The sequence below is a fragment of the Colletotrichum acutatum genome (assembly GCF_030867785.1).
Source record: "Colletotrichum acutatum strain CBS 112980 chromosome Unknown BDZ83scaffold_74, whole genome shotgun sequence".
NCBI lineage: Eukaryota > Fungi > Ascomycota > Sordariomycetes > Glomerellales > Glomerellaceae > Colletotrichum > Colletotrichum acutatum.
In genome coordinates, this window is record NW_026849068.1 from 175,142 (window position 1) to 190,278 (window position 15,137).

General features: G+C 54.4%; 4 protein-coding genes across 4 annotated transcripts; 2 read left to right on the forward strand and 2 right to left on the reverse strand.

Annotated features, from left to right (window-relative positions):
* Window positions 1–712: 712 nt before the first annotated feature.
* BDZ83DRAFT_413098 (beta-lactamase) lies at window positions 713–2,863 on the forward strand. Its single transcript, XM_060502929.1, has 3 exons — window positions 713–1,461; window positions 1,512–1,631; window positions 1,687–2,863. The coding sequence occupies exons 1-3, from the start codon at window positions 951–953 to the stop codon at window positions 2,751–2,753; spliced, it is 1,698 nt and encodes a 565-aa protein (XP_060362871.1). The 5' UTR covers window positions 713–950; the 3' UTR covers window positions 2,754–2,863.
* An 18-nt stretch (window positions 2,864–2,881) lies between these two features.
* BDZ83DRAFT_628153 (FAT domain-containing protein) lies at window positions 2,882–11,090 on the reverse strand. Its single transcript, XM_060508676.1, has 4 exons — window positions 10,655–11,090; window positions 10,503–10,570; window positions 3,730–10,433; window positions 2,882–3,674 (listed from the first exon to the last, which is right to left on the reverse strand). The coding sequence occupies exons 1-4, from the start codon at window positions 10,717–10,719 to the stop codon at window positions 3,216–3,218; spliced, it is 7,296 nt and encodes a 2,431-aa protein (XP_060362872.1). The 5' UTR covers window positions 10,720–11,090; the 3' UTR covers window positions 2,882–3,215.
* Window positions 11,091–11,756: 666 nt separating this feature from the next.
* Window positions 11,757–12,599, forward strand: BDZ83DRAFT_721164 (Rtf2 RING-finger-domain-containing protein; the record flags this gene model as incomplete). The annotated part of the gene is made up of 1 exon (XM_060512356.1): window positions 11,757–12,599. One exon carries the CDS (start codon window positions 11,757–11,759, stop codon window positions 12,597–12,599), a length of 843 nt encoding a protein of 280 aa, XP_060362873.1.
* A 260-nt stretch (window positions 12,600–12,859) lies between these two features.
* On the reverse strand, window positions 12,860–14,798 carry BDZ83DRAFT_582193 (glucosidase II beta subunit-like protein; the record flags this gene model as incomplete). The annotated part of the gene is made up of 3 exons (XM_060505531.1): window positions 12,860–13,509; window positions 13,566–14,510; window positions 14,702–14,798. The coding sequence occupies 3 exons, from the start codon at window positions 14,796–14,798 to the stop codon at window positions 12,860–12,862; spliced, it is 1,692 nt and encodes a 563-aa protein (XP_060362874.1).
* Between the last annotated feature and the right edge of the window lie 339 nt (window positions 14,799–15,137).

Consider the following 15,137-nt stretch of genomic DNA (forward strand, 5'->3'; position numbering starts at 1 on the left):
CTCCGAGCCGGCCCCCGCAGGATCCTACCTTACTCGGTCCAGCAGTTCAGCGGTGCGGATACGGGGGCGCCCGTTGATCCCGTTGCCTACGGTCCTGTTGCTCGTCTTCTACCTTACCCGTCCTCTGCCATCGACACCAATTAAGGTATCCATGATTCCAGATGATTTCCTGCAAAGAGCCTCAAACCCTGTCATTGCATCACATCATCACCGGTGAATACCGGCCAAGCCACCGTCTGACTGGCTCAGTGGCTCTGTTCCTTGCTGCCTTGACGCCGCACCCATTCTTCAGCCCAGACGGTACGCTAGACCCAGGTGAACGGGTCTCTTCTCAGTCCATTCCCGATCTTTGCATCGCCCTACGGGCCTACGGCTTTGTTGCCGCGTCCCAATTCCCCCGTCATCCCAGCTCTTCCTCTTCCTCTCACTTGCCCCAGGGGTCATCGATTGAAAGGACAGAGGTTGGTGGCTGAGCACAGGCAACACAGACCAGTATCCGTAGAATTAACCTTAATTTGACCAAAACCATGCCATATAAGCTGCCGCCTCCTGCCCGCTAGTATAGCGTCTGTCTTGCTCATCCTACCAGACGCTATGGCTTTTGATCGTCTGTCAGACGAGTCGTGATTGGTGGTGCCGGACCTTGAAAGACTCTGTCCCGAGCTTTTGATAGCTCAACGTTGCTTGCTCGAGCTTCACGTCGCGTCTTGTCGTGGCTTAGTCTTCATCATAGTCTAAGACCCAGGAATAGCTTCTGCCTAATTACTCGCAAGGCATCGTAGGGCGAAATACTCGTACAGACGCATTAGGATTCTTGGTCTTGTAGAAACGATATAATTGCGTTCAGATGTGCGACTTCGAGAAAACTATCTCTCATTAAGACAGCTCAAGTTCAATAATCTAGTTAGCGTATCGTTCGCACTTGTCTCGGTGGTTGAGCATTTCTCGAGATGGTTACCAAAACCTCACTGTGTGCCTTCACGGCAGCCTCCATAATCACTATCTCCCAAGCCAACCCCTGCCCACCACTAGGACCGACGTTACCCTCCACCAAAACACCAAGCAATTCGACAATAGTACAAGAAACCATTCTCAAGATCCAAGAAGGCCTCGTCAATTTGACCTCCGCCCTGAACTACACTGCAATCTCTATTGGCGTCCGGTCCATACACGAAGATGCGCCCATATTCAACTGGCACCATACTCCTCCCGTGGCAGATAACCGCAGCGTTGCAAAAGTCGATATTGACACCGTATACCGCGGAGGGAGCATTACCAAGGTTTTCACCACCCTCACGGCTCTGAAGAACTCCCATATCAAGGGGACCGATCTCGTCACCAAGTACCTACCGGAACTCAAGACCGACGCCGTGAAGAATGAAGGCCAGCTCAACTTCATCCCGTGGGACAACATCACTATTAAGGACTTAGCTTCCCATGTTTCCGGACTGGGCGGTGACAGTAGGTTTAGTCCTCGTCCATATTGCTTGCCTGTACTAATAATCTCAAAGTCGCCACTGACCTCGCCGTCTTCCCCGGTGCCTGGGTATCAATGGGTCTTCCCCCCGTTTCCAACGACACCAAGCCCACTTGCTCCGGTCTTCTCGGCACCAAGCCCTGCTCGTCAAAAGGCAAGCCCCCATCCCCATCTACACAATCTCATGGCAAGTTCCTAACAACACACAGACCTCCTCCACGGTCTAAACGAGAAACCCCTTGTCTTCCGCCCACACACCACCCCCGTCTACTCCAACATCGGCATCGCCCTCCTCGCCCTCGCAGTCGAAGCGGCATCCAACCAAACTTACGAGACCATCCTTACCGACACAATCCTCAAGCCCCTCGGTCTGACCAAGACCTCCATCGCCACACCAGCAAAGGGCTCGGGCTTCATCCCCCTCCAGGAACCAACCTGGGGCGGCGACCTCGGCGCGTACGCCGCAGCGGGCGGCATCTACACAAACACCCGTGACATGCTCACCTTCGGAACCGCAATCCTTTCCGACAATGTCGGCATCGACACAGGTTCCTGGTTGAAGCCACGCGCCTTCACCTCCTCGCGCGGCTACTCCATCGGGGCCCCTTGGGAGATATGGACTACATCCACGCTTCTCGACTCAGGCGTCCCCGTCAGCATCTACACAAAGTCCGGCGACCTCGGCCTATACACCAACGTCCTCCTCCTTGTCCCCGACTACGATCTCGTCATCTCCATCCTCACCGCCGGTGCCGAAGCCGCAGGCACTTTCCAGTTCCCATCCCAAGTCATCTCCCCCGTCATCCGAGCCCTCATACCGGCTCTTGAAAAGGCGAATAAAGAGCACGCGGCAGCGACCTTTACAGGAGAGTACGTCGACAAGGAAACAAACTCAACGCTAACGCTATCCATGGATGACGGCCCAGGGTTGTCTCTTACAAACTACACCGTCCGCGGCTTCGACGTGCTCTCTCACATCCCCAGCTACGGCGTCGGCTCCAAGATCCAGGCTTTCAACGTCAGCGGCAGGGTCTACCCCACCAACATCAGAGAGGGTAACCAGTGGTCCTGGCGCGCCGTGTACAAGAATCACGACGAGCCGGACGTCGGTGACAAGCTCGTATACCCCGACGGCGACTGTCAGACATGGGGCTTGATTGATCGCAAGACCTACAACTACCTTGCTTTGGACGACTTCATCATCACCATCGCCGAGGATGGGTCGGCCAAGAGCATTTCGCCGCGACCATTCGGCGTCACCCTGAAAAAGGCGTAGGCCAGAGGGAGGTCACAAATGGGTCAGGTGGTTGTCCCATAGACGACAATGCATTGCCGTGACCAGTGTTTGCCTGATTTCGCATGGACATACATACCTTAAGACACCACTTAGATGCAAGTCTTTACTTTGAAATTACCCATGGATTGATTTTCTGTCTACCACGACGCCATGCCATGATACCTCGAGAAACAAAAGAGGCCGTCTGCAAAGTCCAGAATGTACTGCTAAAGCCCTTGACCCTTGACCTGGTATACACTAACAAGACTAACGAAAACGGAAACGCCTGGCAACATGCCAGGAAAGTTAAACACACATTGAAGAGAGATACCGCCAACGCCGCCGCGGCCGCTCACATAAGCGAAACCCTTCCCACGAGCCCAACGACTTCGTATCCTCATGAAAGCCCTTTGGGAACCGTGGATGCTCAATCGCTCACCCAAACCTAAAACAATGTCGGGATTACCAGAAGCTGCACCATCCTATGTAGTGCTGGCAGAGGTTCTCCAACTTTGTCGCCTCCGTGATGAGCTTGTTGACCTGGTTGATTACATCAAGCTCCTCGTTCGGCTTGAAATCCTTGCCAGTCAACTTTTGAGAGACGCGATCCAGCACCTCGACGGCCCGAGCATTCTGTATTTCGGTGGGGTCCGGTCCGTTGTTGCCATTAACAACACTGCCTTCGTGTGCCATTGATGAGTTTGTTCTCGATCGGGAGCGCGCGACGGGTCCTCCGGGCAAACCGGGATCTCCAGTGGCAAGCAACTCCGACGGCGCCACGTCTGCGTCGAGGACAGAGGGACGGCGTGCCCTGGCAGCTTGCGGGCCAGCAAGCGAAGTCTCGCGTTCAGATCGGAAGTTCGGTCCCGCCGGACTGGCAGCATTAGTAAGGCGCCAGGTCAGGAGAGGATCGTGAATGAACTGCGATACGATTAGCTTGGAGGATTCAAGACATGGACTGGGAGAAGAAACATACCGCTTCCAAGACAGCCATCACGCTGTCCTTGTTGTCTCGCAAGACTCTCATGACATGCTCGCAGGTGATACGGAAGCTTCCCTCGATGTTGCTGACTTCCATGGCGTAGGTGAGCATGCGGGTCAGTCGGAACGGCACACGCTCTGGGTATTTCTCGCGTTTCATAGCCACTTCGAAGCAGTCGCCAAAGTCGATGTGGATAATCTTGCCCGTCACGCGGTCGAGCATGAGGTTAGACGGATGACGGTCACCAAGACCGAGAATGTATCCAACCATCGACATGACGCCCAAAGAGCGTGTGTAATTGGTGCGGCGCTCTAGCCATGCCTCTGAACTCTTACTCTTAAGCCACAATACCCGATAGAGATCCTGGCCAGTAGTATTGTCCAGTGCATAGCCGAACACTTCAACCTTCTGCATGAGAGTGAGGTTGTCGTAGTCGGGAGCCATCTGGAGCATGATGCGATGCTCAATATTAAGGAGAATCTTCCTGCTTTCACGGTATTCCCTTATTAGCACGTGAAGAGTGTCACTGTTGGGCACCCAACCCAGCAGACCCGAGTTTTGCGACAACGGGATGGCCGGATATCGTTGGATGTTTAAGTGACGCTTATAACATTCAGAATCGTTCGCCAACAAGGTATTGCACAAGCCGAACAACTGCATAACTCGTTCGTCTTGGCGAATATCCTCGTGGCCCTTGAGCAAAAAGGCGTATGAAACACCATCGCTGCCGCTGATATTGAGCTTGCGAGGCCTCTGCTTACTATTAATAACAGTAAAGGTACCCTCAAACTCCATGATGCGGACAATTGGTTGACCACTGCGGTAAGTTCCAGGCACAGCAAGATCAAGATCCTTGGCGGCCAGTAGCTTAGGCGAGCAGTAAGGCAGCTCAAGCGTAGTGAGCTGGGGTAACTGTCGTGAGATGCGCCGGAATACTTGATAGTAGAGATCCCAAGCCTGATTGAGATCATTGACGTCTCTGCTGGCCTCGTACTGACGGCACCATTCGCGAGCCTCGGTAAGATCTCTGCCAAAGGCTTGTGTAAAGGAGATCTCGCGAAGAGTCTCTGGACCGCGCTCGAGCTGATCATGAAGAGGCTCGAGGGTGGCAAACATGCCTTCGATGTTATGATCACCAAAGTATAGTCGCGAGGCTTCCTCGAGACCCTCGTGCCATTGTTCATGCCAAAGAACCGCGACCCTGATAAGCTCGTGGCTGACAATGTCGGCTTGGGAAACGAGGTTGGCGCTGTGTTGACGCATACTATCCATAATCTGAGCAGCAGACCTCGAACGGCGGGTGTTTTGCGAAGATTTCATCGCTACCGTCAGTGGGTAGACCAGCGCCTGCGGATGAGCCCTACCAACATCTGCGAGGAGGCTATGAATCGACTGTTGAACGCGGCGCGTCGGCTGGTTGATTCGAGCGATGAGTTGAGGAATGACTTCCAACCAGGTGTCGACGCTGACATTGGTGAATCCTTCAGTGACGGCAGCATTAACGTCGGCACTGGCACCATGCGTGAACCACAGTGTCAGGAGGCGGAGCGTGTCCTGCAGAGAGCTTCCCGCAGACAGCGCGATTGACTTGAAGAAGCCTCTGACAGCCGGAACCACATGCTCAACAACCATGTGATCAGTTCTCTCACCACGAGTAGACAAGGCCTGGACAATCTCAAAGTTGGCCAGAGCCCAAGCATGCCAAGCCTTGTACCAGCGCGGGTTGTACTTAGTAGCCTGCGAGTACGAAGTCAAGATATCCTGGACGTGCTCGTACTGCCAATTCTCCTTGTTCAAGTCGATGAGCCATTCACCCTGGCGCAGGTAGCACTTGGCCAACAGGACGGTCTGGTCGTAGAGCGCCTTTTGAGTCTGAGGGTTCATCAGACTGGGGTCGATCTGGTGCGGGAATCCGTAGTCACTAGACAAGTCCATTCCGTTGGGAGCCTGTGCCGTAAGATGCGCCTTGGTCGCCTCGTAGCGGTGCGCCGAGTCGTTTGTAAACTTGCGCAGGCAGTACAGAGTACGCTCAGCAATACCAGAGGTACGGAACGCAGGCTGCTGACCGACTTCCCACTCGTACTTGAGCATGGCGTAGATAACCTGCGATGGAATGTTTCGCGGCATGGCGGCGTTCGGCTGCTGTCTCTCGTTCCAGTAAGGAATTAACGTCTCCAGCGGAGCCTCGACACCAATGATGGACTTGAGAGACTTTTCGGCCAGGCCCATGCGACCAGACTTGCGGCAGAGGTTGGCAAACTTGATCCACATGTGCATGTTCTCCGTGGGCGTAATGACGAGGTTGCGAAGACGAAGCATTCTCTGCCAAACCTCCACGTTGCGCTGGCATCCCTTGAGTCTCGTCTCCCAGGTGCGCCTCATTGTCGCCTTCTTTTTGTCGTCCGTCTGCTTGTAGACGATGAGCTCTTCCAGCTCGGCCAGCATTTGGACTCTGACCACGACCTGATACGCGCGATTGTACGACTCACTAACCAACGCACTGAGCTCGGTATCAAGTCCCTCTCGAGCTTGCTGGACGCAATTGACAGCTTCCCTAAACTGATTGCGGTGCAGGGCGAGAATAGCGCCAAAGAAGGAACGATCAGTAGAGTAACGCTTCATGGATTGCAAGTAGTTGTCCATGGAATCCCACTTGCTGAGGCCCCATGCGGCGGCTGTTGCGAGCGGCGCAATGAGGCGCTGTACGTCGGGCGACGAGTTGGCCCAGGTTGTGCCTGCAATACCAGCAAGAGCTTCCCACTCGCCGAGAGCGTGTAAACAACGCATTTTACCCATAATAATCTCGACAGGAACGGGCTTGTCTTCCGGAACTTCCGACTCGCGCTTCGAGTAGAAAGCAAGAGCTTCCTCCCATCTCTCCAGCTTTTCGAACCAAGTCTCTCTAAGTTGAATTCCCTCTTTGTAAAGTTGTGCTTTACGGAGAATACCGATGGCTGCGTCAGACTGCTGGAGTTGGTTGTTGATCACGATAAGAGCTTCAACCGCACCGCTGCTCTGGTCCTGCAAGAACTCCAACTCCTTGTAGTGAAGTGCCTTGGCGTAGGCGTGGCATCGAGCAGCTTCCCGACCGAGAACTCTGATATCGATGGGCAGGGCCTTGTCGTCGTGTTCCATAAACTCGGCGAGGTTGAGTAGGAGGCCGAGCAGATCAGGAGGTACGTTCTCCGACTTGATGGCGCTCTCGATGTTTTGAATCAGCTCGTCTTGAAACTGTTCGTAGAGCTCGCTCCAGCAGGACACGAAGGCGGAGTTGAACAGCTCGCGGGCCAGCGGAAGGTATGAGCTAGCGAGGGCTGCACACGCACGGAGCGCATGGTTGGGTGATTCGGTGAGTAGGGTCGTGGAGAATCTACGAAGCCATTCCTGCCAATCCTCCTTGGTTGACTTGCCCTTCGTATCCCACGCCTGCTTGAGATGAATGGCATTCATCTCCAACTTCTTGGCACCCAGATCCGCAAAGGCTGCCTGGTCATCGACCCGGTCGACAAAACGGTCACCGCCGCCGAGATCCTGCGGGAGCACTTCGCCCTTTTGGAGCTTGTTCACAAGCAAGTCATAGTTCTGGTGCTGGATCTGGTGCAGCGCGAGAACCTTGTTGACCGTGCCCATAAAGTGAAGATAGTCTTTGCCGAGTTGCTGAATCAGGGCGCATAGCGTATCTAATGCTGCGATCCGCAAGGCAATATCCCCACTGCCGAGGATTCGGGTGAGGGGATGAATAATCTTCGCGGCATAGTCGTTCAAGTTGACCTGGTACGTAATCTTGCCAATTGTCTCGATCGCCTGCTTTCTCAACGGAGGGGGCTGGCCTTGCTTCTCGAACGTCCTGACAATAACAGGAATGATCAAGTGCATATATTCCTCGGCACTAGATCCGAAGACAAGAAAGGCGTGGAGAACCTTTTCAGAAGGCGTGCGCCGGGTGGTGGTATCCTTCTCCAGCACGCCGAGCATGAGAGGCAGCAAGCCCGCAAGGTAAATCTTGAACTCGCCCTCCAAGGAACGAGAGATGGCCTCCACCAGGCTCATGATGGTCGACTGTAGGTTGGTCGTGGTGTTCCAGAATTCCTGACAGATCTCGACAATCTCAGGCAAGAAGTTGCGAATGTGCTGTCGGACAATTGACACCAGGGTAGCCAGCTGACTGAAGTACGAATCCAGGCGAGTCTTGTCTGCGGCACGGATTACACCCAGGAAGGCAGGGATGATTCGATCAAGGAAGGACACACACTCCAAACCAAGGGTGCGGAAGATGTTCATGATTGCCTCGATAACAGATGCATGATGACTCGAGAGGGAGTTATCCTTGAGGATCTGCAGGAGAGCATTGATGACGACTGTCGGAAAGTACTCCTTGCTGGATGGTGTGAGGCCAGTCATCATGAGAGAAATGTCCGTCATTTGGGTGGTCTCAACACGTCTCTGAGCATCCGGCCGACGCTGCTCCACTTGCTGGTACTTGTAGGGGTCCAAAGCTCCCAGGATACCCATCAGCTTGATGGTTTCCTGTCGAAGAGGTCCGCGTTGGCCTTCTGTACGAATGATGCCTTGGAGTAGCTCCAGGAGCTGCGGGTATTCCAGATAAGGCTCAATGACATATCCGGAGTTGCTGGCCAGCTGGCCAAGAGCATGCAGCGCAGCCTCGCGCTTGTTGTTTGAGCTCTGATCCTGTAGAGCTTCAATGATGAGAGGCATCAGCTTGTCCTTGTATGGCAACACTTCCTCGCCTCCGACAGTGGCAAGCTCGCCAATGGCCCTCAGGATCGTTGCAGCCACAGCAGCGCTGGGGTCGTTGGCCTTGGGCAAGAGGACGGACATCATTGGGTCGACATATGGCTTGACCAGTCCTTGGGCGTTTTGGACCAACAAGCTGAGTAGCTTGGCACTCTCCTCTTTGTTTCTCGCAACATCAGAGAACTCAAGCTCGGTGAGAAGCTGGATAAGGGTCTTGCGCAATGAGGGGATGACGTATGCCGGATTGTATCGGGCAAGACGACCAATAATCGAGATTGCAACCTCTCTGATAGCAAAGACTTCATCGTTGAGAGCAAAGAACAAGGTGCGGATGTTCTCTGCCTTGGCCAAATGCCTATCGAAACGCTCGTCGAGGGCAGCAAGGACTGTCCGTCTAATATTCGGCTCAGGGTCCGATACGCCCACAGTAAGCAATCGCTCTATCACGTCGCCAACGACCTGGAGTGCATGAAAACTAGTCTGGTTGACAATGGGGTCGCGCACGTAAAGCTGGCAGCAGGTAAGAGCAGCAGCCTCTCTTGTCTCTGGATCTTCATCCTCGACGTACTTCACAGCGACATCACGGACAAACTCATTGAGGACGTGTCCCGTGAAGTCAAAGCTGCCAAGGGTGTTAAGTGCAAGCTTGACCTCTGCTTTGCGATGCTCATAGGCCAAAGGATCTTTTGAATCCTTGGGCACAGCGGGCACAGCTGTAAGTGTGTTTGGGTGAGGGGCTCCCAGGGGCTTGAAAGGTTCTCCACAAAGGACCATGCTGAGCATATCGAGCAATCGGTTCTGGATGGTATCCTTGGCCGGCGGGATGTAGAAAGCCATATCGACGAGGGCCTGCGTCAGTTTTGGTGTCAGGTCGCATTCGAAGATCGGGTCGAGGAGAGCCTCCATGTATTTGCTGAGGGTCTGGCCAACGGCAACGGCGAGGCGACTTATGCACTCGAACACTGCGTCTACCGAACCTCTCTTGCGAGCTGCCAAGCTGAGCCCTTCTCTGACGTGGGTCATAACACCGTCAAGATACGGGGCGATGGCACTCTTGACCGAGTTTGCGATGTTGCCGATAGCAAGGAAGGCGTCGTTTCTCTCCTTGTCCTTTTTCAGCATACCCGAAAGGTACACCATGAACTTGTGGAGGTAACTTCGGTCAAACTCTGCAGGAGAGTAGCTCGCAAGGTCGGGGATGAGGAGGACGACAGTCTTGCGGATGGTGACATCGCGGTGGTCCTTGTAGCGCAGGACGATTTCGCAGGCTTCGGGGTAGTGATCCTGCATGAACATACCACCTTGTTCCAGAAGCTCCTTCAACATAAGAAGAGAGGCGTGGATGTACTCGACGGTGCCGTGCTGAAGCCCGCGCATAAGTTCGGCGTAAGCCTTCTCCATCCACGTCTGCTTGAGTTCCTGGTCTCGCTCTCTAATGATCCGGAAGCATGCGGCGACGGTTTCTGCGGAGGTGGCGCGGATGAGATGGCGGTTGTCTCTCAAGCTATTCCAGATGAGGTCCAAGACCAAGCCGACATAGTTGTACATGAGTGTAGGTGCCTGTCTCGCAAGCTCGCGCAAGACAAGAGCGGCACTGTATCGGCGTTCCTCGACTCTTTCGCTCTGCAGCCATTCGAGGGCCATTTGGGTTTCGGACTCGACCAGCTCGCTTATCATAGAACCGCCCGGTCGGCACATTTTTCCCAGAGCGATCGCCGCGGCCTGCATGGGGTTGATATCCTTCCCACGCAATATGGTTTTGAGGTTCTGGTTGAAGCGGGCAAACATTTTTGTCGATTGCTCGGAAACTTCGATGTCGACGAGGGCATCGAGGGCGTAGACGCCGCCCAGGCGTTCGGAGGAGTCATTTCCGTGGGAGATGAGCTGGGTGATCTTGTTGTTGACCTGACCGTAGATGGTGTTGAATTGATCGAGGGGAAGGTCTGCAAAGGTGGGCTGTCAGCTCGCTGTCGCGCAAATGCCATGGTGCCGAGAGGGGATGGAAGGCTTACCTCGATGACAGACCAGAACCAGCTCTCTAAGCTGCAGCGCTGCACGCTTCCTGACTTCGTCTGAGGATCTTTGAGCTGGTTAGAAGCTGCGCAAAAGGGGAATCGATCTTGATCTTGACTCGGCGTTGGAGATGGGGATAAAGGGAAAATACCGAGACCTCAAGTCCCTGACAAGGTTGTCAAGTCGCTCGAGGGCGATCTGCTGTTGGGTCGCCATGGCTCACTGGCTGGCGCACCCGAGCGTTCGAGTATCAGAATGGGAGAAACATCGACTGGGTATAGGAGGAATCGGATCGGATCGAGGGTTTCTGGGGTTCGTGGTGCTCAGCGCTCGTTGTTTGGTGCTTGTTCGTAGTGGGTGATTGTCAAATGAAGAGTCGCGCGCGATGGAATGGCACACAAAGAGGGGATTGCCAAAGTGACAGCTGCACCAAGTCCCACCGTTCGTCGCGATACGAAGTGGTGGAGGTGAAGGAGAAAGGTAGTAGTGCTTGGGTTGCACAAACAAGGTATGTGATGAAGGAGGCCTTTGGAGATGGAAGTGACGACGGGAGGTTCAAAAGATGAATTGACCAGGCCAGGGCAGTCTGCAGTCTGCAGTGACGGAAAGTGCGACACGGGAACGGAGGGTCAACCATGGGGGGGAGCAGCGGCGTAAGAACGGAAGGTACCTTGATGCACAGTTCCCACACAGTACGTTCCGGCTCTCTTGAGCTGCCCTAATTCGACCTTGCCCCGCTATACTCCGCACTGTTCGGCCAGTCTCAGCCCCACCGTGGCACCCTCATTCCTAAACCAATTGCCCCGAAGCTTCAGCGGCTGCAGCCTGCGATGGGTGGTGGCTTTGGTGGGTGGGAGTCTCTCGGTTGACCTTCCCTCGGTTGCTACCCCTGTAGCTTCCCATTCCTAATACTGCGTAGGTACCTAAGGTGCTAAGGTGCCTAGGTCCCGTACTGGACCTGTCCACCTCACCGGTTCCGTCCCCCCGGTTTCTTATCTTATCGTTCAGAAATGCGCATCAAGGTGTTTCTCGTCGCGACTTACCTTACCTTAGGTTCTTGGATCAAGACACCACCCCGAGATTCAACATCACGACTCGCGCAAATCCGACAGTAGAACACCAACGGCAAGACACAAGCAGTGAGACCGCTCTGCTCGAGATCGCGATAATTGCGGCATTCGCCACTCTGACTTCCGCAGTCTCGTCCACCCCTCCCAATTCCATCATCCCTCCTCCCTCAACCACTCTTCACCATGGGTAACGATGGAGGATCCATTCCTAAACGCCGCGAGCTGGTCAAGGAATCCGCCCGCGCCCTCACTGTGAGTGAGCTAAAGGCAAACGTCCTCGAGTCCCTCGGTCACGCCTGGAGCAACGATCCTTTGTCGAATCAACCTCTCAACAAAGAGAACATTGTGTCGGACTGGCGCGGCCGCCTATATAACTACGAATCCATCCTCCAAGGTCTCATGCCATCCGACGATAGCACCGAGTCGCCACCATCCAATCCCGAATCCCAAGAACTCACATTTGCTTCGACCGGCATCAAGTCGCTGCGCGATATTGTCAAGCTCAAGTTCCACAAGCATACACCACCAGGCACCAAGAAGGATGTCTGGGTCTGTCCTATTTCTCTCAAGGAGCTCGGCCCACAAGTTAAGTCCGTTTATCTGGTACCATGCGGGCATGTGTTTGCCGAGGCTGCTATCAAGGAGATTCAAGAGTCAGCATGTCCAGAGTGCAGTGAGGAGTTCAAGAGCGAGAACGTGGTACCAATCCTGCCAACCGAGGAGCGCGACCTCAGGAAACTGGTGCAAAGAATGGACGATTTGACCGCTACGGGACTTACACACGGCTTAAAGAAAGACAAGAAAGCTAGCGGCAAGAAGAAGCGTAAAGCAGAGGATGATGCCAAGGAAATTGGTAACGGCGACAAGCCCGAGAAGAAAAGGGCTACGGATGATGCAAAGGCTGCAAAGAAGGAGAGCAAGACGAGCAACATCAACAATCCAATGGCTGCATCATTAACAGCCAAGGTCTTGGCTGAACAAGAGGAGCTCAGCAGGCGGAGAAAGATGGCATCATCAAGAGGTTGATTCTGTCCCAGCTGGAAAAAAAATGCCATGCTGTAACGCAAATGAACAAACAAAGATGATACCCCCCGATTCCTGTTTCATGTTCCATGCTGCACACCCTACGCGAAACTTAGAGAGCACCATTCGCAAGTCCCGAAAAACGTTTTGGCCATTCCTAATGCATCCTTTCTACTCAGTCTAAGGCAGACGAACCTGACGCCAAGCTAAGCAGACCCAATGCTGAATTCTTCCTAGACACCCGCTGCGTGACGTTGCTGCCTTTACAGCTCATCCTTGCCCTTGGGCGTAGGAGGCTCAAGGAGCTCGTCACAGGCGGCAGGAGTGCCCACCTCCATCTTGTAGACGCACTTCTCCGACTCCGTGACCTTCCACAGCTCCTCCGTCTCACTGCAGGCCAGCCAGACATCCGTACGTCTTTGAGGGCCATTCCAGCAACCTTGGCCGTTCTCGTACCGCATGACCATGCGGAGGCCCTTGCCGAGGCTCTTGCCATCGACGCGCTCCTCGTCATCAGCCATCTCCTTGTCGATGCGAACAAAGTTGCCCATGTTAGTGTGACCGCCGCCCTTCTTCGACTTCTGGTTGGTCTTGTCCATCCAGCAGAGCTCGTATTCGTACTCGCCAATCTCGGTGCTGACGCACTTGTCCCTCAAGACGCGGAAAATGTCATCAGTGCCGTAGTCCTTCTCCAGATCCTTCTGCTCGGTCTCCAGTTGGCGCTTCTTGTCAGAGAGATCGTTGTTGGCCGAGTTGAATGCCTCGCGGGCAGCCTTAACCAGGCGAGACTCGGCACCACCGTTGTTGTTGTCAGCAATCAGGCCGTTCTCGATCATCCAGACTCTGAAAGACAAGAGTTTGCCGTGGATGAACTCGCGGATGCCCTCGGGGAGGTAGGCCTCGAAGTTGTAGACTAGGCATGGTCAGTCATATTTTTCACCATAAATCTTGTTCAGGGGTCTCGCATACGGATGTCAGTGTCAGAAACATCATCCTCCTCGAACTCCTTCCAGTTGATGCCTGAAGACTCGTTGTCCTCGACCAGGACCTCCTTGATGTCGGCCTCGAGGCCATCGGGCAGAGGGTCGTTGGCAAGGTTGGCAGCGTAGTCCTCCCAGCCCTTGACGGCGCGCTTGACACCCTCATCGTTGAAGTTTGGATTGTGCTCCTCCTTGAAGCGGCTGAGAATACCCTCAAGCTCCTTCACCTTGCTCTGGAGCTCGTCGCGGTGGGCAACGACATCCTCAAGTGTCTCGCGGAGCTCGGTGACACGAGTCTTGGCCAGGTTGAGCAAAGTGCCGAGCTTTCCGCCGGATCCCTCGCCCTTGACAATCTTGCCCTTTTCAGAACGCTCAATGTCGTGCAGCTTTTGCTCGAGCTCCTCCTTTCGGGTCTCGAGACCCGCGACCTCGTCCTTCAAGCTAGTCACCTTTGCTTCGACACGACGGCGGAGCTCCCTAGACTCCTTGGCCATCGTCTTGCGTCTCTTAGCAGCCTTGTCGATGGCGTCCTTGCGCGCAGATTCAACGCGACGATACTCCTTTCCGATCTCGGCACACTTGTTGGCGCACTTGAGGCCTCCAACCTTGCTGTACTCCTCGCTTCCGTCGCAGCAGACGTCGTAATCGCAATGGCCGTCGTTGACGAACATGAAAGGCACGTAGGCGCCAATGTGGCCTTCATTGGCACACCAGAAGCCTGGAAGAGCATTGGAGGTATTGGTCGTGCCCGTCAGGGAGCCGGCGAAGGGCTGCTGAGGGGAGAGGGGGTCGAGGTGCGCGCAGGCAGCGGTGCCAGGCTCATCGGAGCCATCAGGACAGTCGCAGCTATTGTCGTTGACCTGGCTGAAGCGAAGTTTGATTTCAGGGTGGCCTATGCACTTGAAGGAGGGCTTGAGCTCGAAGAACTTGGCGACTACAAGGAATCATGTTAGTGATAGATCATGGAGCTTCAAGACAAAGCTTTGGGCCAATTGGTCAAGTAACAAAGAAAGAGGAATGTTTTCGGGAAAGAGAACTTGTTCCATTTCTCCCATGTGGACTTGAACTGGCCCGAGTGCTCCAGTTGGGTGACACTTGGATGGCCGGCTGCCGACTGATACTCACATTCGGGACCGACACCTCTAGGCAAGCTAGCTGCAGCGATGGGCGCAGCAGCAGACACAAAGGTGCCCAAAAGCACCATGCCGTAGCCTTGACGCATCTTGATGGTTCTCAAGATATCGAATCAGTCATCAATACGTGCGTTTCGATCGTTGTTGTGGGATTTGTTATGGTTGTGAAGCTATCCAGATCCGATCAAAAGTGACAGACTGGAGGGTTGGAAAGGTGAGGTATTGTACACTACCTTACGGAGAGGAAGGTACGGGGCTACTTCGTGGAACTTCCAGCTCACCCAAAACACCCAAGGTGGGTTTGACTGACAGGGGTTTCGGAGCTGGCAACGGGCAGCTGCAGAGACGGTCACGTGTCAGCACCTCTATCAGCGGTACTGTCTGCCCCACCGGCACTTATCACTATGAATTCTGATTGGAGACTGCCG

Excerpts from the sequence above, each read along its gene's own strand:
- BDZ83DRAFT_413098 (XM_060502929.1), top strand. The coding sequence starts at position 951 with ATGGTTACCAAAACCTCACTGTGTGCCTTCACGGCAGCCTCCATAATC. Across the intron at positions 1,462-1,511 it reads TTCCGGACTGGGCGGTGACA|TCGCCACTGACCTCGCCGTC; the intron begins GTAGGTTTAGTC and ends ATAATCTCAAAG. Across the intron at positions 1,632-1,686 it reads CAAGCCCTGCTCGTCAAAAG|ACCTCCTCCACGGTCTAAAC; the intron begins GCAAGCCCCCAT and ends AACAACACACAG.
- BDZ83DRAFT_628153 (XM_060508676.1), bottom strand. The coding sequence starts at position 10,719 with ATGGCGACCCAACAGCAGATCGCCCTCGAGCGACTTGACAACCTTGTC. Across the intron at positions 10,571-10,654 it reads GTCAGGGACTTGAGGTCTCG|ATCCTCAGACGAAGTCAGGA; the intron begins GTATTTTCCCTT and ends ACCAGCTCAAAG. Across the intron at positions 3,675-3,729 it reads TGATGGCTGTCTTGGAAGCG|TTCATTCACGATCCTCTCCT; the intron begins GTATGTTTCTTC and ends ATCGTATCGCAG.